This window comes from Pholcus phalangioides, unplaced genomic scaffold, assembly GCF_987345545.1.
Source record: "Pholcus phalangioides strain wild (caught in Gottingen) unplaced genomic scaffold, Ppha-v1.0 ptg000027l_1, whole genome shotgun sequence".
In the NCBI taxonomy this organism is placed as follows: domain Eukaryota; kingdom Metazoa; phylum Arthropoda; class Arachnida; order Araneae; family Pholcidae; genus Pholcus; species Pholcus phalangioides.
The window spans coordinates 14244289-14265634 of NW_028301617.1; the positions used below are offsets into that span (position 1 = coordinate 14244289).

The window sequence follows — 21346 nt, forward strand, 5'->3', positions numbered from 1 at the left end:
CTTAGGCACATTTGTCCGTAACCAATAAACGGATAAAATAAAATTTGATCAGCAAAAATATGCCTTCTCTAGAAAATATTGAAAACAATTATACAGTACAGTATTATATTGCATAGGCGAAAGACATCAATGAACTGGAACAACTTCCGCCACCTATCGAACAAAACTGTTACAAGTCTTTGATTGAAATTGGCGACCCGATTTTGGTTAATGCAGTGCATGAAAAAAAGCAATATGATATTAGACAATATTTTATAAGCAATATGATATTAGACAATATTTTATAAGCAATATGATATTAGACAATATTTTATAAGCAATATGATATTAGACAATATTTTATAAGCAATATGATATTAGACAATATTTTATAAGCAATATGATATTAGACAATATTTTATAAGCAATAATATTAGTTGAATTATCAAGTTTGCTTTGAAATTTTAACAGTTGCTATTTCTGCGTGGTAAAACAACTTTAGTAAAATCCACAAAGTGCACCCATTCTTGGCATTCGTATTGTTTTTGATTACAATCACAGAAAGCATAGGATCGCTATACTTTGCGATTTTTACTAGCTGTAATAAAAAAAAAAATGAATGCCAAGAACGGCTGCACTTTGTGGATTTTACTAGTTGTTTTACCAAGCAAAAATAACAACTGTTAAAATTTCAAAGTAAACTTGATAATTCAACTAATATTATTGCTTATAAAATATTGTCTAATATCATACCATATTGGTTTTCTCATGCGCCACATTAACCAAAATCAGGTAGCTAATTTCAATCGAATAATTGTAACAGTTATATTTCACAGGTGGCGCGGAAGGGGTTATAGTTCATTGATGTTTTGTTGCATGTAAATATAGGGTGATTTTAAATTCATGGGACAAACGTGAAGAGGTGACATAAGACACCTAAACAAACATTTTTTATCATAGAATGTGTGTTCAAGGGTGTTTTTGAAGAGTGAAAAATAACAATTCACTAAAAACAAATATATTTTTCTGACTGATTCGCTGTGATATATGCCATCAACCATCTGTGTGTGCATATTCACCTTCGGATTGGATGAAAGATTTTTTTATTGGTTCAAGGACTATCAAGGTTATGCTGCGGCAAACAATGATTCAATTATTTCAATGATCACTTGAATTCACTACTGCTCGTGTAACCAGCAGAGTTATTTGACAAAGGAGGTTTGCTGAGTTATTATGCAGTGAAACCCCAGCTCGCACCAACCAAGGTCTTCGGGTGAATTGGCAAAAGCCTGTACAAACTTTTCACAGAGAATTTAAAAACGTTTACTTCATTTCTTAAAATAAGTTTTGGAATTGTTTTTATTGTATATTTTTTCATGTGTGTGTACTTATTCTCTCCACTTCTATAACACCCCTCTTTATCACTTGAAAGTGGTGAAGGCTCTACCACTGAAATAGCATCGTAAACCTAGGGCTTGACAAATTGTGAAAAAAATCTAGGGAGACCACAATTTTTTTGGGAACCGAACATTTTCTTCCTGAGAAAAATAGGTACAAAACAATGGTTTTTTTTTTACTTTTAAAGGACATGGTGACTTCTTTCCATGTTCATACAAATGTGGACACAAATTTCAAAAATATTATATAATTCTCTGGCTTGAATTTAAAAACAAAAAAAGAGAACAATTTGGGAATGAATACCAATTCCTTATTCCCCATGGCAACCTGGGATTTGTCGAACCCTAGTCAGGACATATTCATATATATACTAAGTTATTTGCTCTCGATACTACCAATTTTATTTAAACTCCCTTCGGAATGAATCAACTTGTGCTTCATCAGATGAGAACTGGTTGGAAACTTTTGGTAACAAAAATTGCATTCATGTGGGTTCTTCCTGGTGTGGATTCTTTTGTGTCTGTTGAAATTGCCACGGTCAGAAAATCCTTTACTACAGATATTACACTCATGTGGCTTTTCCCCAGTGTGGACTCTGTTGTGCAATTTTAATTTGTATGCCCGTAAAAATTTTTTGCCACAGATTTGGCAGTCATACGGCTTCTCTCCCATGTGGAATTTTTTGTGTATGTTTAAATCACCTACAAGAGAGAATGACTTACCACAAATATCACATACATACGGCTTCTCGCCAGTGTGAAACCTATAGTGTACTTTTAAATGGTCATGTCGAGAAAATGTTTTATGACAGATTTCACACTCATATGGCTTCTCTTTTGTGTGGACTCTTTTGTGTAGGTTTAAAGAGTCTGCTCGAGAAAATTTTTTACCACAAATTTCACACTGGTGTGGCTTCTCTCCTGTGTGAACTCTTTTGTGTATGTTTAAATCACCTAGACGAGAAAATGTTTTACCACAGATTTCACACTCGTGTGGCTTCTCTCCCGTGTGGACTCTTTTATGTTTGGTTAAAGTGTCTGCTCGAGTAAATTTTTTGTTACAGATATTACACTCATGTGGCCTCTCTCCAGTATGGACCCCAAAGTGTGATTTTAAACTGCTACTCACAGAAAATTTTTTATGACAGATATAACATTCATGTGGTTTCTCTCCTGTGTGGAATTTTTTGTGAGTATTTAAACTGCTACTTTGAGAAAATGTTTTATCACAGATATAACATTTATATGGCTTTTCCCCAGTATGGACTCTTTTGTGTTTGTTGAAACTGCTGTCACTAGAAAATGTTTTATTGCATATTTCACACTTGTGTGGTTTCTCTCCTGTGTGGACTCTCTTGTGAACATTTAAATTGCAACTTTTAGAAAATGTTTTACCACACACATCACACTCATGTGCTTTGTGTTCTGTTTGGACACTTTTGTTCATATTCAAAATGCTGCCGCTAGAACACGTTTTAATACAAATATCACGAAATGTGAATGTTTAAATTACCTACAATAGATAAAGTTTTACCACATATTTCACACTCGTGTGACTTCTTTCAAGTATGGACTGTTTTATGTCAGTAAAAATAAATGTCAAAGAAATTTTTATCACTGAAACATCGCAATTATATGGCTTTTCTCCACTATTTACCTCCAAAATTTGGTTTTTAAATTTTCTACTTGAAAAATATTTTATCGCAGAATTCACAAACGTGCAGCTTCACTTGAATGTGGGCTCTTTTGTATCAGTTCAAATCACACACGTCAAAAAATTTTTCATCACAATTATATGGCTTCCCTCTTACATGACAAGTTTTGTGCATATTTATATTTTTTGCAAAACAATCCTTTCCACAAAATTCATAGTCATGTGGTACCGCCGCAGTGTTAGTTTTTGTGTGCTTGTTTAAAGCATTGATGTGATGAAACGTTCTTCCACATTCGTTTTGTTGTCTATTTTGTACAGAATTAAGTTGCTGATTTGTGAAAATGTTTTACCAGAGATATCCCACTGATTTGTGTTTTCTACAGTGTGGACACATTCCAGTCTAATATTTTCACGGGCAACAGTCTGAATCATTTCTTTTCATCAATGTTCTTCTGCAGGATTGGCACTTCTGTGAGTTTTCTTCCGTTTGAAATTGATCAGAAGCTATAAATTTTGCCGAAATAGATACAAAACTGGCATTTTCTTCATTCACATCATCTTTATTATGTAATCTCATGGATGATTCACCCCATACTATTACAGATGGGTTTGAACAGAGAGCAGGCAACCAAATCTGTTACAGTTTCTGCAACTATTCTCAAGTCTGACGTTTTTCAAAATATTTTCTCAGCATATCCTCTTATAGAGCTTCTGGTGTTTTATACTGCAGATTATGCTAAGAATCTTTGATTATCTGCAAAAGAAAAAGTATTAACATCACCAAAAAGTCTAAATCTATTACAATCAAGGGTGACAAGGTTTTGGTCAATACTCTAAAACCTTTGATATCTACCATACTGTTCAAAACACCTGCTTCAAAAACCACATGTGAAAAAATTAAAACCAAAGTAAACAGAATGTTTCGCATGAATAAAAAAACAAAATGCTTACAAGCAAAAGGATCAAAGTAAAAGAAAAAATCTTTAATCCGTATTAATAATGATTACCTTTCACTTGCAAGTAAATCATTCTAATCTATAAGTAAAAGGTGAACCGCAGCCACTCATTTTGACACTTGGAAATTTGCTGATTGTGCAGATTACAATGGTAGAGACATGAAGTGAGAATATTTTCAGAGGACCAGAATATTATCCTAGATGGGGTAAAAATTGGGAAATAAGCGAGAACATTCATTTTTCTTTTAAATAATGAACCATTTTCATTGCCTGAAACATTTAAAACAAAGCAATTTTTGACATAATCACCCCCTTCCCCATGACAACTTTTGGTTCAAGAATATTGTCAAAATATTCTACTAGTCATGATGAGAGGTTTTAGAAGTTTGATTACGACGATTTTAGAAGCCTTAAGATTAAAACCTTAGAAAATTATTTTAAAATTAAATAAATTTTGAGAAATAAGTTTAAAATAAAAAATTAAGCCAATTGATAAAAGAAATTATTCTTATATAATCATCTTCATTCTAAGAAGATACAGAACCGTTGTTTTCTTCAATGTACATACACTTAAATTTTGTATAGCTCATATTTCTTTGAAAGTTGTGCAGTTCAGCCACGTTGGTTTCATTTTCTTGCTTTCAAAATTTAACGTATTGTTGGCAACAAACTTCAATATTCCCTGCCTTTTTGACAGGAAGAGAGACAGGGACAGAGAATATTCTCTTGAAGGACTACTATTATTACTAGAGAATAGAAATTACTAGAGAATATTCTTATCGAAAATAATTAGAATTATCATCAAGCTATTAGAGGTTATTTATTATAATACATGTTATTACAAATATTCTTGAGAATACTCCCTGGAAAGACTACTATTATAAACAATTGGAGAATATTCTCATTGAGAATAATATTCTGTGGGATGACTATTATTAATAACTTGAAAATAATTCTTATTGTTTTCGATAAGAACATTCCCAGTAATTTATAAAAGTAGTCCTTCCCGAGAATATTCTCTATGATATTATACATAACTATATTATAAATAACAGGAGAATATTCTCATCAAGAATAAAAATATTCTCAAGTTATTTATAACAGCAATCATTTTCTTTCTAAAAAGTTTATTTAACGTGATGAAATAGTACATAATAATGCGAGAAACAAATTCATCAAGGTATTCCCGTGGATCTGTACTAATGAGCACGAAGTATCGATGAATAATTACAATGCAATTTCAAGGACCGAACAAACATAAACAAAAAAGAAAGATAAATACATCAAAATAATTATGCATCATTGAGGAAGTACACAATCAGAATACAGTACGGCATTTCAGATATACAGTATGCTTTCATATACATTATAAATGGAGAATATGAAATGCTAGAATGATGCAAGAATTGTTTAGCGACTTCAACAATTGGAGGCAAACAGCAGGAAGTGTACTTAGACATTGATAAAATTGGATTTAGCACAGACCGATAGAGCTGTTTTTTTATTCAAAAACCATCGTTGATGTTAGCTATTGAGAAAAGATAATTTTTTGAAATTTTTTTCAGAAACAGCATGGAAGAGGAAATAATAATATCATGCGGTAGTTCATTATAAAAGTTTGGAACAAGGTGTGTAAACTAGGTGTTTAATGTATTAAGGAAATATTTTAGAATGTTATTGTACCTATTTGATGTCCTTGATAAATTAAGACCTAGTTGTTTTCAGTAAGTAGGAGAATCCATTTATAAAAGTATAAATACCAAAATGGGAGTATGTTAAGTTACGGGTAGAGATCAAATGACAGAGTTGAGTAATTGCCAGTTAGTGATCGGATTATTTTCGTTTGGGGCTGGATGATGGATCGCATCATACTGATGTAGTCACTGCCCCAAACAGTTCGTCTATATAATAGATGAAAATGAAAAAGGGAATAGTAATATGACAGCAGAAAATGTGTATTTAGATTTTGTTTCAGATAATAAAATTTATAATCTATAAAACAAAGTTTAGACTGCATATGTTTTACATGAGACTTCCATTTAAAATCTCTATCTATAACAATACCTACGTATTTAATAGAGCTCACTTGTTATAATGGAGCACAGGTGCATGACAGATCATTAAGACAGTTTTTATTATGAAAATTGAGATTACAGTTAGCATCCAAATTAGTGAGGTTTGAGAAACTAATGTATTTTGTTTTTAAAATATTAATTTTGAGATCATTTGAACGAAATCAATTTCAGATTTTGATTAAATTGTTGTTAATAATATGATTCAATGACTGATGATTAGGGATATCTAAATTTTGCAAAAAAAAAAATATAAAAATCATAAATTTCACATTTATTCGCAAAAAAAATTCAGGTCCGAAATTTCATATTTGTTCAGAATTTTTATATTTTTTTACAGAAAAAAAATAGCATATCATAGGCCCTTGGGTAAAATGATTTTTCTGAAGAGCCCTCCCCTACTTTGCTAGAAATGCTTACCCTCGATAATTTGAAACAGATCTCATTTTTATGCTGCCGGTCTGCACTACTATGCCGTTCATCCATTCCAACATACAGTAGGTTCTCGTTTATCTGACGTCTCACCGAAAATAAAGTGATCAAGCACCAACAGTTGAGCTTTCAGAATTTCACATAATGACAGAGTTAAGGCTCTAGAAACTGCAATTAAATACATTGAGCGATAAGAAGCTACAGGAATTAACATAATGCTGCTCTGAAGATGACAAGACTTTGCAGCAGAGAAACGGCACTCATCAGAAAAGCAGACTACGATAAAAATTGTTTTTAAATCATCACAGGACTGAACTTTTTTAAGTACTGTGTATTTAACTTCAAAATATTCTGCAACTGTAAGTTCATTTTCTCACTTAATTTTTTCTGTTGTTTTGCTGTAAACATGGTTATTAGGTTTGTAACGTGAGAAATTATAACATAGTTTGACGTTCAATAGCCTTTTCCTTAACACCTCCGTATTATTCTACGTTCTGCCGGGCCATTTATGTCATATAAGCGAGACCCTACGGTACTTGACATTGGTCAATTTCTTTTCGTAAAAATGTCCTCGAAATTTGAGCCCAAAAGATTTCAAATCTACGAACTTACTCCACAAAACATGTGCAAATGGAAAGCTTGTTCCTTTCAAATTGTCAATTAGCATAATTTCCCTACAGAACTCGGAAACGAAATTCAACTGAGCGGTATTTTAGGAACTAGAATTTCATTGACAAAACTTATTTTTAAGAAGCTTATGCTAGAGTAATCATCTTCATATTTATTGAGAAAAGCAGCAATATATATGATATTCGCACAGATGAATGTCACCTTTGAACCACGAATTCTGAATGGTTACTACAGGCGTCGGGAAGAATTTTGCTGCCAGTAATAGCCAACTTATACAGTGATACTTTTTTCCTTTTTGGTAGCTCAAATACACACTGCTCATTTTCCTTGAGTGCAAAAAAAGTTATCTTCATCTCGGCCACAACAGAATTAAATTCTTTGAATTCTTTAATGATTGCATCACCCACAAGATTCATTTTATGTGCCCAGCATTGGTAGTAAAAAATGCTGTCACCAAGAAGTGTTTTTAATGATTTGAAGCAAGAAGTCCTGTAACACGCGATGTCTGAGACTAGATGCTTTATTTTTGTATTTAGTTTCATATTCTTCTAAGGTGTCAATTATAGCTTGGAAACACAGGGAAGAATTAACAATAAAATTTAAATTATCGAGATTTCGCAAAAAAGTAGTAAAAATTCAAATTTTTGCAATTATTCATCGAAATTGGCACAAATTTCGCATTTATCGCAGATATTTCGTAAATACAAAATTTAAGTATCCCTACTGATGATCGATCCTAGAATAAAGAAGTACAGTGTCATCCGCAAATATGACATTGAATTCAAGATTACAGAAATCATTCATATGAAAAGTAAAAAGTAACGGTCCCAAAGTAGTTCCTTGTGGAATTGTTCTGTGAATGTTCACTGTACTACTAATATGCTCACCACACTTAACAGATTGAGATCTATTATTAACTTGGGATTCAAATAATTTATGTGTGTTAAATTCCATATGTGTGCAATTTATCAAGCAATATACTGTGATTGATGCTGTCAACATTTTTGTATATCAAGAAAAATTGCTATTGTGTGTTTTGAGTTATCTAAGCTATCAACTATTGGAAGAGTTCTTATTGTATATTTTATGTGTGTGTACTTATTCTCTCCTCTTCTTTAACACTCCTCTTTATCACTCGAAACAGGTGCAGGCTCTTCCACTGAAATAGCATAATAAGCCCAGGGATTGACAAATTGTAAAAAAAATCTAGGGGACCAGAACAATTTTTTGGGAGCAAAACATTTTTTTCCCCAAGAAACATAGGTACAAAACGATGATTTTTTTAACTTTTAAAGGACACTGTGACTTCTTTCCATGTTTGGACAAATGCGGATACAAGTTCTAAAAACTTAACATAGTTCTCTGACTTGAATTTAAAAACAAAAACAAAGAAAAATTTGTGCACGAATACCAATTGCTTAGTCATCATGGCAACCCGGGATTTGTCAAACCGTAGTCGGGACATATTCACATACTAAGTTATTTGCTCTTGATACTACCAATTTCATTTAAACTGCCTTCGGAGTGAATCAACATGTGCTTCATCAGATGAGAATTGGTTGGAAACTTCTGATAACAAAAATTACATTCATGTCGGCTGTTCCCAGTGTGGACTCTTTTGTGTCGGTTAAAATTGCTATGGTCAGAAAATACTTTACTACAGATATTACACTTATGTGGCTTCTCTCCAGTGTGGACCCTGTTGTGCAATTTTAATTTGTATGCTCGTAAAAATTTTTTACCACAGATTTGGCAGTCATAGGGCTTCTCTCCCATGTGCAATTTTTTGTGCACGTTGAAATCACTTACACGAGAGAATGTCTTACCACAAATATCACATACATGTGGCTTCTCTCCAGTATGAAAGTTATAGTGTACTTTTAACTGGTCAAGCCGAGAAAACGTTTTACGACAGATTTCGCACTCGCGTGGCTTCTCTTTTGTGTGGACTCTTTTGTGTAGGTTTAAAGCATCTACTCGAGAAAATTTTTTACCACAAATTTCACACTGGTGTGGCTTTTCTCCCGTGTGAACTCTTTTGTGTATGTTTAAATCCCCTAATTGAGAAAATGTTTTACCGCAGATTTCACACTCATGTAGCTTCTCTCCCGTGTGGACTCTTTTGTGTGAATTTAAAGCGTTTGCTCGAGAAAATTTTTTACTACAAATATCACACTCATGTGGCTTCTCTTTAGTATGGACCCTGTAGTGTAATTTTAAATGAAAAAATTGAGAAAATTTTTTACCACAGATTTCACATTCATGTGGCTTCTCTCCTGTGTGGACCCTTCTGTGTTTGTTTAAAGTGTCGGCTCGAGAAAATTTTCTGTTACAGACATCACACTTATGTGGCCTCTCTCCAGTATGGACCCCAAAGTGTGATTTTAAACTGCTACTTAGAGAAAATTTTTTATGACAGATATAACATTCATGTGGTTTCTCTCCTGTGTGGAATATTTTGTGAGTATTTAAACTGCTACTTTGAGAAAATGTTTTATCACAGATATAACATTTATATGGCTTTTCCCCAGTATGGACTCTTTTGTGTTTGTTGAAACTGCTGTCACTAGAAAATGATTTATTGCATATTTCACACTTGTGTGGTTTCTCTCCCGTGTGGACTCTCTTGTGAACATTTAAATTGCTACTTTTAGAAAATGTTTTACCACACACATCACACTCATGTGCTTTGTGTTCTGTTTGGACACTTTTGTTCATATTCAAAATGCTGCCGCTAGAACACGTTTTAATACAAATATCACGAAATGTGAATGTTTAAATTACCTACAATAGATAAAGTTTTACCACATATTTCACACTCGTGTGACTTCTTTCAAGTATGGACTGTTTTATGTCAGTAAAAATAAATGTCAAAGAAATTTTTATCACTGAAACATCGCAATTATATGGCTTTTCTCCACTATTTACCTCCAAAATTTGGTTTTTAAATTTTCTACTTGAAAAATATTTTATCGCAGAATTCACAAACGTGCAGCTTCTATTGAATGTGGGCTCTTTTGTATCAGTTCAAATCACAGACGTCAAAAAATGTTTCATCACAATTATATGGCTTCCCTCTTACATGACAAGTTTTGTGCATATTTATATTTTTTGCAAAACAATCCTTTCCACAAAATTCAGAGTCATGTGGTACCGCCGCAGTGTTAGTTTTTGTGTGCTTGTTTAAAGCATTGATGTGTTGAAACGTTCTTCCACATTCGTTTTGTTGTCTATTTTGTACAAAATTAAATTGCCGCTGTGGTGGTCGAGTGGTTATAATGCCGGACTCGTGATGCGAGGATCCGGGTTCGAACCCCACAGTGGTGGTCGGCTGAAGTTGGTTTTCTGTGGTTCCCAACTTCAAGGCGCAAATGCGAGCCGATCTCCCCGTTAAAAAGTCTCGCCACAGAGAGCAACAGTCCTACAACAGTAAATCATTCAACCATAACACTTCACTCATAGTTAGTAAAACTGGGGGCATATGATAGCACAACACATAACAAGCATTACACAGAAACAAACTTTACATCAGGTTGCACTACACGTACACGCACATTCCCGCATGTACCGATTTGTTGGGGGGTTCCGCGGGGGGGGGGGTGCATGTGTGGTGTAGCAGAGTAGTAGGTAGGGGCTCGGGGATCCATGATGTTCTTAAGTCAGCCACCTCGTTGGGCAATTTGCCTGTTGTGGCGTTGTATTTGTATTTGTGAAAATGTTTTACCAGAGATATCCCACTGATTTGTGTTTTCTACAGTGTGGACACATTCCAGTCTAATATTTTCACGGGCAACAGTCTGAATCATTTCTTTTCATCAATGTTCTTCTGCAGCATTGACACTTCTGTGAGTTTTCTTCAGTTTGAAATTGATCAGAAGCTATAAATTTTGCCGAAATAGATACAAGACTGGCATTTTCTTCATTCACATCATCTTTATTATGTAATCTCATGGATGATTCACCCCATACTATTACAGATGGGTTTGAACAGAGAGCAGGCAACCAAATCTGTTACAGTTTCTGCAACTATTCTCAAGTCTGACGTTTTTCAAAATATTTTCTCAGCATATCCTCTTATAGAGCTTCTGGTGTTTTATACTGCAGATTATGCTAAGAATCTTTGATTATCTGCAAAAGAAAAAGTATTAACATCACCAAAAAGTCTAAATCTATTACAATCAAGGGTGACAAGGTTTTGGTCAATACTCTAAAACCTTTGATATCTACCATACTGTTCAAAACACCTGCTTCAAAAACCACATGTGAAAAAATTAAAACCAAAGTAAAGAGAATGTTTCGCATGAATAAAAAAACAAAATGCGTACAAGCAAAAGGATCAAAGTGAAAAAAAAAAATCTTTAATCCGTATTAATAATGATTACCTTTTACTTGCAAGTAAACCATTCTGATACTTGGAAATTTGCTGATTGTGCAGATTACAATGGTAGAGACGTGAGGCGAGAATATTATCCTGGATGTAACATTTGGAAAATAATCGAGAATATTCATTTTTATTTTAAATACTGAAAATGTTTTTACAAATTTTATTTGTCGTGAAATATAAATCAGTTTTTATTGTATGAAACATATAAAACAGAACAATCTTTGATACAATCACCTCATAATGACAACTTTTAGTTAGAGAATATTCTCTTGGTCATGATAAGAGGTTTTAGAAGTTTGATTACGACAATTTTAGAAGCCTTAAGATTAAAACCTTATAAAATTATTTTAAAATTAGATAAATTTTGAGAAATAAGTTCAAAACAAAAAATTAAACCAAAGTTGATTGATGAAGGAAGGTGTTCTTATATAATCATCTTCATTCTAAGAAGATACACAACTGTAATCTTGATCAATGTACATGCACTTAAATTTTGAATCACTTATATTTCTTTGAAAGTTGTGAGTTCAGCCAAGTTGGTTTCATTTTCTTGCTTTCAAACTTTAATATATTGTGGGATACAAACTTCAATATTCCCTGCCTTTTTGACAGGAAGAGAAACGGGGACAAAGAATATTCTCTTGAAGGACTACTATTTGCTATGGCGTCGATAGCCATCGCTATCAGATGAAGCGGGAGAGTTCCAATTTCCAGCCCAATATAATAAAATAATAAGAGAAAAGGGGACTTAAGCCATTTAAATTGTACAAAACATGCTCTTTCGCCTTCATCAACACTCCTTAATTTTATGGCCACTTACTTAAAGGGCCCCTTCAAAGTTTGCGTAATAGCCGCTCCGTATTCTTCTTTTCTCTCTCTCTCCCCTATATACTGAAGCCTATTGACCATTGTATTGCCACCTGCAGGCAATTGACTTTATTTCTGACTTTCTTGCTTCCTCTCTACTTTTCTTTTCCTTCTTTTTTTGTACACCCCCCCCCCCCCACAGAAAACGTCTTCCTCCCATATGCTTCGAAAGATCGTAGGGGGTGAACCTTGACCAATGATGTCAATATTAATACTAATTTGTACCTACGTAATCCTCATCACCCAATGGAAGGATCTTTCTTTGAAGCCGGACTACCAATTAGAAATAGGGGGGTTGGTACCCCTCAAAACTTTACTTTTTGGAACCTTTGAAAAATTAAAGCAGATTGATTAGTGCAAGCTAGAAATGAAGTTGAAAAAAGATGTAGTTAGATTTCTGTTTTTACACATTGCAACGATTAGCGTCAGGAGCAGCGATCATCTGTGATGAAAGGGATGGAGGAAAGGTAGGAAAGAAATTCTTACCACATTTTTAGTAAATTATAGACGTTTAGTTAAAACCTAAATTGGGAGGAATTAACAGGGGGCAGATGGCGAAATTAGGTATAAAAAGTGATTAAAAGAGAGTTATTCCAACATCAAGTTAAAATTATTATAATTGAACATATAGTATTCTGCCTATGTATTATGCAGATTTTCTTATCGTAGAAATGGATTTTTTAATTGACTTTTATTTGTGTAAATATAACTCGTTCTTTTGATATGATCATTTGATTAAATATTAAATGCTATTGAAATTTAACTGATTTCTTTCTTTTCATGAGCCATCGTTTTATTCTAAATGTATATTGAACCACTAGGAGCCTGGGTTAATCTAGATAATTACATATATATACATATTCTTCCAGTGGTTTGATATAACATATTATAAATTACTAGAGAATATTCTTATCAAAAATAATTAGAATTATCATCAAGCTATTAGAGGTTATTTATTATAATACATGTTATTACAAATATTCTTGAGAATACTCCCTGGAAAGACTACTATTATAAACAATTGGATAATATTCTCATTGAGAATAATATTCTATGGGATGACTATTATTAATAACTTTAAAATAATTCTTATTGTTTTCGATAAGAACATTCCCAGTAATTTATAAAAGTAGTCCTTCCCGAGAATATTCTCTATGATATTATACATAACTATATTATAAATAACAGGAGAATATTCTCATCAAGAATAAAAATATTCTCAAGTTATTTATAACAGCAATCATTTTCTTTCTAAAAAGTTTATTCAACGTGATGAAATAGTACATAATAATGAGAGGAAACAATTTCATCAAGGTATCCCGTGGATCTGTACTGATGAACACAAAGTATCGATGAATAATTACAATGCAATTTCAAGGACCGAACAAACAGATAAACAAAAAAGAAAGATAAATACATTAAAATAATTCTGCGTCATTGAGGAAGTATGCAATCAAAATACAGTATGACATTTCAAATACACAGTATGCTTTCATAGGGGTCATTGAAGTATTACATCAGCATCGAAGAAGGGGAGGGTGTTTCGAATTTGCCAACTTTTGATGACAAGTGGGGAAAGGGGTTTTGAAGGTTTCTTACGTCATCAACCACCCTTTTTTTTAAAGATATTAAATATTCCAAGCTCCTGATGAAATTTTGGTGACCAGGAGGGGAAGGGGGTGGGGGTCAAAAATGGCTAACAATCTGCTGATGTAATACTTGAATGGCCCATATACATTATAAATGAAAAATATGAAATACTAGAATGATGTGAGAATTGTTTAGCAACTTTGACAATTGGAGGAAGTGTACTTAGACATTGATAAAATTAGATTTAGCACTGCACGATAGAGCTATGTTTTGTTTTTTTTTTCAAAAATGATAGTTGATGTTAGCTATTGGGAAAACATAATTTTTAGTTTTCCAGTAGCAGTATGTAAAAGGGGAAAATATCATGCGGGGGTTCACTATAAAATTTCGGAATAAGGTATGTAAAATAGTTTTTCTTCACTGTTTAATGTATTAAGGGAATATTTTAGAATGTTATTGTACCTATTTGATGTCCTTGATAAATTAAGGAGAAGACCGAGTTGTTTTTTAGTAAGTAGGAGAATCCATTTATAAAAGTATAAATACCGCAATGGGAGTATGTCAAGTTGCCAGCAGAGATCATATGACAGAGTTGAGTAATTGCCAGTTAATGATCGGATTATTTTTGTTTGGGTCTAAATGACGGATCGCAACGTACTGATGTAGTCACTGACCCAAACAGTTAGTCTATATCAGCGGTTCTCAACGTTTTTGAGTCGCGGAGCCCTTTTAAGTAAAAAAATTCTATGGCAGAGCCCCGTAGGCCAATTTTTTATTTATTTATCGAAGTTATGGAATTAATTTTTACTATTTGAAAATATTTATAATTATTTTTTTAAATTTTACTGGTTTTTTTTTAATTTTCCTCGAGCGGCCGCGGAGCCCCACAAGGAGCACAGGTTGAGAACCGCTGGTCTATATAATAGATGAAAATGAAAAAAAGGAATAGTAGCCTAATATGACAGCAAAAAATGGGTATTTAGATAATGTTTCAGATAATAAAATTCGTAATCTATAAAACAATATTTAGACTGCATATGTTTTACATGAGACTTTCATTTAAAATCTCTATCTACAACAATACCCACGTATTTAATAGAGCTCACTTGTTATAATGGAGTACAGGTGCATGACAGATCATTAAGACAGTTTTTATTATCAGAAATGAGATTACAGTTAGCATCCAAATTAGTGAGGTTTGAGAAACTAATGTATTTTGTTTTTAGAATATTAATTTTTTTTTTTTAGATCATTTGAAGGAAACCAATGTCGAAGTTTGATTAAATTTTTGTTAATAATATGATTCAATGATTGATGGTCGTTCCTAGAATAAAGAGGTACAGTGTCATCCGCAAATGTGATTATTTTGACATTGAGTTCAAGATTACAGAAACCATTCATATAAATAGTAAAAAGTAACGGTCAAAGATACAACGTTGTAATAAATTTTAGATCTGGCTCAGCAAATGCTGATGCAGATTGTCTGTCACATTTGAAAACACATTTAGAATACAGTGACGCTCCAAAAAAAAATGAAAAAAGACGTGTAATGGAACTGAAAACGTAACAATTAATGTGTTACAGTATGCTATTGTATATATCTCAGTTTTCTTTATTTTCTTGTTTGGTTTTTTAAGGTGGGTTTTTTATGATGGTTATGAAAGGTGGAATAGTATTGGCATATATTATTCTTATTATGTATCCTATATATCTTTTGAAGGAAAATAATATAGTATGTTCATATTGAAATGAGTGATGATTGTAATTATATTGATTAAATTATGTATCTTTTATGTGATGTCAAGGAAACATTTTACTTTCTGGCTATTATGCTGAGGTGAACTCAGAAAGAAAATTCATCAGTTCACCTCAGCATAATATCCAGAAAATAAAATGTTTCCTTGATATCTTGGGCTGAGAAAAAGCCATCTATCTCTCTTTCATGTGATGGTTCAACTCCTGTTGATGGTTTGTAGAGTCAACAGCAATTGGCATGAATCGTCAGCGTTAAATTATTTGGACGTAGATATGGGATTTGTTCCACTAGAACATGAAAGGAACTACCCTGGAAGTTCTGTCAAAGGGACATTGATCACCGCTACATCTCATCAAAGTTTATTTGTCGGTGGGTGTTTGACCGAGCCGACAAAATTTCGGATTGGAGTGTCACGTACTGAGATGCACCCCTCCCCATTTTATGACATTTTCTCTCCCACGAGAAAGAAGGAACCTCACAGATGGCCAAGGTCAAGATGAGGGACCAGAGAGCGGAATGGAGGAGAAAAGAAAAGAAGACAGGAAGATGCTTGACTGTCGTGGTTAGAGAAGGACACAAAAAATGAGCTCTCAAGGAGAGAAAGTACCGTTATGTAACATGTGATGAAAGTATACTGATTAAATATTAGACATTATTAAAACTATTTCTGATTTTTATTTAAACGAACCAACACCTGCATTGATGAAAAATATGTTCGGAACAGTATGCATGTTACTCATGTGTAGTAAAGTCTGTGATTAAAAAAAGCAGGCCTATAGGAGATATTTGAGGTAAATATAGACTTGAACTTGATCCCTAGTTACAGTGTAGAAAGAAAACTGCTCTATTTCTACATTTTGTGCATGGGAAAAAAAATTCAGAAAAATATAGGAAGTTGAACTTAGCACTTAGCTAAACTGCAATAAGTATTTCAATGCATTACGATGTGGCACTTGGATTCCCCACGTTAAAAAACAGAGAGAAATTATTTTTTGTATAAAGCCTTGAATTTGATTCAAAATAACGATAGATGTTGTATTGTTATCAACATAAAATATCATTGGGCTTTTGACTTTATTTTCCATATTAAAATTTATAGTTTGCTCGTTTCTTTTAACAAAACTCATTAAATCTGTGAACTAAAAAATTTTGTAAAGTATTAAGCAATATTATGCAAAACGGAAACATATGCACCAATTGTGCAAGAAAAAAATCTTGTCAATAGAATTTGTATTTTATTTAATTGATGCTGAATGGCCCTTTGGTTGTGCATTTGGACTGAATTTAGATCTCTACATCATATTTGTGATACTGAGTTGCCCCCTCTTTCCAATGGGAGTGGGGGGCTCATGAATAAAAGCACTTTTCTCTACAAAAAAACATGTTAATCATGAAGTTAATTTGGGCTCAATGAGCCTTCGTGTTACATTATCACAGATTTCTTCATGTTCATATTTTTTGCTTATAGTTCGCTTGTGATTTATTCATCAAAGCTTAATAAAATTTGAGGGATTAGGAGAAAAAACATTTTTTTAAGGTGATATGAAAATATAAATTCTTAATGATTAACATAATTTGTTTTAATTAATAAACAGTCAGTTAATTCTAATCAGAAAAATCCAATTTAAATCAAAAAATCTGATTTTTTAAATTTAAAAAAAAAAATTCATGATTTTTTCATACCCGTTTTACAATTTTTTTCCCTTGGTGCTCCCGAGTTGACGTCCATTATGATTTCTTTCCCTTCAATATAGCAACACACCTGTAATGGTGATGGAGCCTGAATCGAGATGAAGCAAACTGTAATTTCTGATGACCTCAGTAGGAGAACACAATACTTCTCTCGGTGACTTCGCTTGCAACTTGTTGACTTCCAGGGTATTATTTTTCAATTTTGATTAACATACCCGTGCGAGATGCACAATTTTCTTACAACTGAAGCAAGTTGAGCTTTTGAACCGCCAAGCAAATGACGCGACAAATGACGCGGGTCTCCATAACAGCTTTTGCCCTTCAGTGAAACACGTCTCAATGACAAAACTCTGGATGCTTTGCTCGGTGGTTTCTTTACATGAGTCTATAACAAAACCTTGGATCCATTGTCTTGTTTCATCCTGGGAGGCCTTAGCGGTAAATTCCCAATATACGGTATACCACAATTTGGCGACTTTTTTTATCGCCAAACCTGCTTTGGTTACTGCTCCAATACCAAGAAACGATTGGTGTGGGAATAAAAAAAGGCACATCTTCATACAGAAGTCGATAACGCTTCTCAGCTCTTCAAACTGTAGCCGATGCAGGTACATTAAATCTACACAATCAAAACTAGGAAATAGCGTGAAAAAACGGCTCGGAAAAAGCAAAGCCAGCTTTGATCAAAACGAATAAGCAAAACGAAATGGCAACCATAAGCAGGACAAGAAAATCGGGCACAGTGGCGCCATCAACGTTTCAAGCCGGGATTTCCTAGGAGTAGGGGTTTCCTGTGCCGCACGCAATGTGATTCGCCCAGCGCGAGACACGCCATCCACTCACGAATAAGAATAGCAGCATGACTGTTTTCCTACAGAGCGCAATACGCCTTACGATAGCGCTTTACGTCGGGCGTGATTGGCCGACTGCTTCTGGAGGAGTCACATGCGTCGTGAGCCGCGGAGTTTTGCCGATGTTCTCTTCACTCTCTCTTGTGTGTTTTCTTTTCCTTCCCTTAAAACCGGAGCATGCAAACGACAGAGTAGCTGATGCCAAAGCCATATACTATAATATAGCCGCTCTGATCTGATGCGTCTCGCTAGGAAAACGCAAACGCGTAGCGTGATTATGTAACACGTTGCTGCCGACGCAAAATTATACTGTTCGGTTCACGCGGCGCAAAACACCTAATCCTAGGAAAACCCGGCTTTAGGACCTGGAAGAATTATGCTGGTGACATATCGCTGTTTTGGCGCATACGAAAATTTGGTGACAAAACGGTTTTTCGTATACTAGGAACTGGCTATTTTCCAAGGGGGGGTAAAACAAAAAAAGCTCGCTAAAAAAGCACAAAAGACGCCAACTGAAAATACCAACCTGCTCCTTTTTCGGCTTTTTAGAGAGAGGAGCGGTGATAAATGGAAACGCCCATCGTCACATTTTATGATGTGGCCAGAGGCCAACTCAGCATGGATGTACAATACATATGTATGGATACCCACATTCATATATAGGATTGTATATATTTAACACACACATATTAAACACACACAGCTGTGAAACTAACATAAAACATGATACATGATCAAGCAAACGAGATAACGATAAATATTGTCGACTGTGACTGCACTCAAGACCCAAGATATAAACAAGAGATGAAGTTCGTAGTGGTTGTTGACTTTCAATTCCTATGGTGTTTACGTTAGAGCACCATCTCCCTTCTGACATAGCAATCGAACTTATATCACTGGATGGAACATCAAGCCGCTGCGACGGGATCAACATCGAATGCAAGAAAATCACACGATTCGGTGAATAACAGTTATTCCTAGGGTGACCATACGTCCCGTATTTCCCGGGACAGTCCCGATATTTTCTGTTTTTTTGGCCGTCCCGACTTTTCGGCAAAAGTGTCCCGGTTTTTCCCGTATTTTACACGAAGCCTAGTTGAATTTTTATTCTTTATTGAAGTCAAAGATTGACATTATTTTTCAACTCATAAATTATTTTATGATAATTACATCTATATATGAGAATACTAATCTCCCACATTTGCCTTGGTCAACGTTTTTTTTTTTCGTGGAATACATTTTAATCCACTGCAATTTGCAGTAATGCATCATTTCCCGCCATTGTGATGTATCCGTAATTTCAACAATATTTGGCAACTTTGTGTGGTTTTGGCGTCGTTTTTGGTGATAATTGGCGATGTCCCGTATTTTCCCGTATTCGGAATCCCAATGTCCCGTATTTCTCTCGAGGAAATATGGTCAGCCTAGTTATTCCTGCCTGGCAATTTCCGCTGCCGGTACTGTCGTGACAGCTGGATGTTGTGATATAAGCTTGATGATCTGTGACAAATATAAGTAAACAAACTCGAGTTGTGACCATTGCCTAGAATGTATTAAAGGTCCGATACATTTTCATCAGCTGATCATGATCTCTGAGTATACACTCACTAGATAGCGCTGTAAACAGTTCACAGTCTGTGACAAATGTAAGTAAACAAACATCAGTTGTGACTATTGCCTAGACTATGTTGAAAGCCCGATACATTTTGATCAGCTGATGATGATCTTGTTGCATACAAAGACTTACGAGGACAAATGTAAGTAAACAAATTCGACCCGCAACCAATGTGCCTAGAATGTACACTGCTCAAAACAATTAGGGGAGCACATGGTTTTAACAAAATTACGCAAAGATGTATACCGATAAGTAACATAAAATGAATCATCCATAATTTAAAGCCTAGCAGGAAACGGAAGAAGAAAACTTCATATGCAAATCAAAGTTCATGACGTCAAAAACCAGAAAAAGGAGATAAGGGCAGAAATCGGGATATTGCAGAAACGTCTGTTTTACAGCCGTAACTGTGAAATTCGATTGCGCAGTATTTTTTTTTTGAGACAAGGTGACTTGAGGATGTCTCAACAACGTGATTTACCGGAATCCATGGCATGGCGTGTTATAGGCAGACTGGAATCTGGGCAAACACAACGTAGTGTCGCGGACGCTGTTGGAGTCGCCAGAAGTGTTGTTGCAAGGCTGTGGAATCGATTCCAAGAAACAGGAAATGTTAGACGTCGACCAGGGCAAGGTCGGCCCCGCGTCACTACAGCAACTGATGACCGGTATATATGGTTAACAGCCCGTCGAAACAGAACAGAGCATGCTACGCAGCTGCAAAGACAGTTGCACTTGGCAACAGCACGAAGGGTGTTCAGCCAAACAGTAAGTAATCGGCTTCATGAGGGAGGGCTCTATGCACGTAGGCCAATGGTCTGCATTCCGTTGACCCCACGCCACCGTGCGACTCGAAGAAGATGGGCTGCTGAACATCGAGATTGGGAGCAACATGATTGGAGCCAAGTGCTGTTTACAGACGAGTCCCGATTCAGTCTGGAGTGTGACACCCGACGTGTTCTGGTATGGAGGGACAGGGGCACTCGAAATAACCCCGCAATCGTTCGTGAAAGGTCACAATACAGACGAGCTGGTTGGATGGTATGGGGTGGAATCAGCATAGGCGGACGTACGGACCTGCATATCATTCGGAATGGCACTTTGACGGCCCGAAGGTATGCAGACGAGATACTGCGACCTCATGTCATCCCTTACGCTGGAGCCATTGGAGATTCCTTTGTTTCCCAGGATGATAATGCCCGACCGCATAGAGCTCGTCTGGTGGAGAACATGCTTGAAGCCGAAACAATACAGCGTATGGAATGGCCAGCGTGCTCTCCTGACCTGAATCCCAAACATGCTCGGACGACGCATTGCTGCGCGACCAAGGCCGCCTGTTACTGTCCGAGACTTGCAGATTGCACTTCTTGAGGAGTGGAACAGTATTCCCCAAAGTCTGATCGATAACCTCATCGCATCCATGGCAAACAGATGTGCAGCAGTCTTAGCTGTTCGAGGAGACCACACGCCC

At 35.0% G+C, this 21346-nt stretch overlaps 2 protein-coding genes across 5 annotated transcripts; both read right to left on the reverse strand.

Annotated features, from left to right (window-relative positions):
- Positions 1–227: 227 nt before the first annotated feature.
- LOC149068517 (uncharacterized) lies at positions 228–19202 on the reverse strand. Of its 4 annotated transcripts, none has more exons than XM_089251867.1 (3): positions 18977–19201; positions 4038–4183; positions 228–3784 (listed from the first exon to the last, which is right to left on the reverse strand). In XM_089251867.1, the coding sequence occupies exon 3, from the start codon at positions 2821–2823 to the stop codon at positions 1753–1755; it is 1071 nt and encodes a 356-aa protein (XP_089107993.1). In that variant the 5' UTR covers positions 2824–3784; positions 4038–4183; positions 18977–19201; the 3' UTR covers positions 228–1752. The 4 variants fall into 4 exon arrangements, 2 of the variants coding, with proteins under 2 accessions (XP_089107993.1, XP_089107992.1); XM_089251866.1 differs by having other exon boundaries at positions 18787–19201; XR_016195231.1 differs by lacking the exons at positions 228–3784; positions 4038–4183 and adding an exon at positions 10791–11248 and having other exon boundaries at positions 18787–19202.
- LOC149068518 (uncharacterized) lies at positions 6363–10675 on the reverse strand. The gene has a single exon (XM_089251865.1). It carries the CDS (start codon positions 9836–9838, stop codon positions 8600–8602), a length of 1239 nt encoding a protein of 412 aa, XP_089107991.1. The 5' UTR covers positions 9839–10675; the 3' UTR covers positions 6363–8599.
- Positions 19203–21346: the final 2144 nt, after the last annotated feature.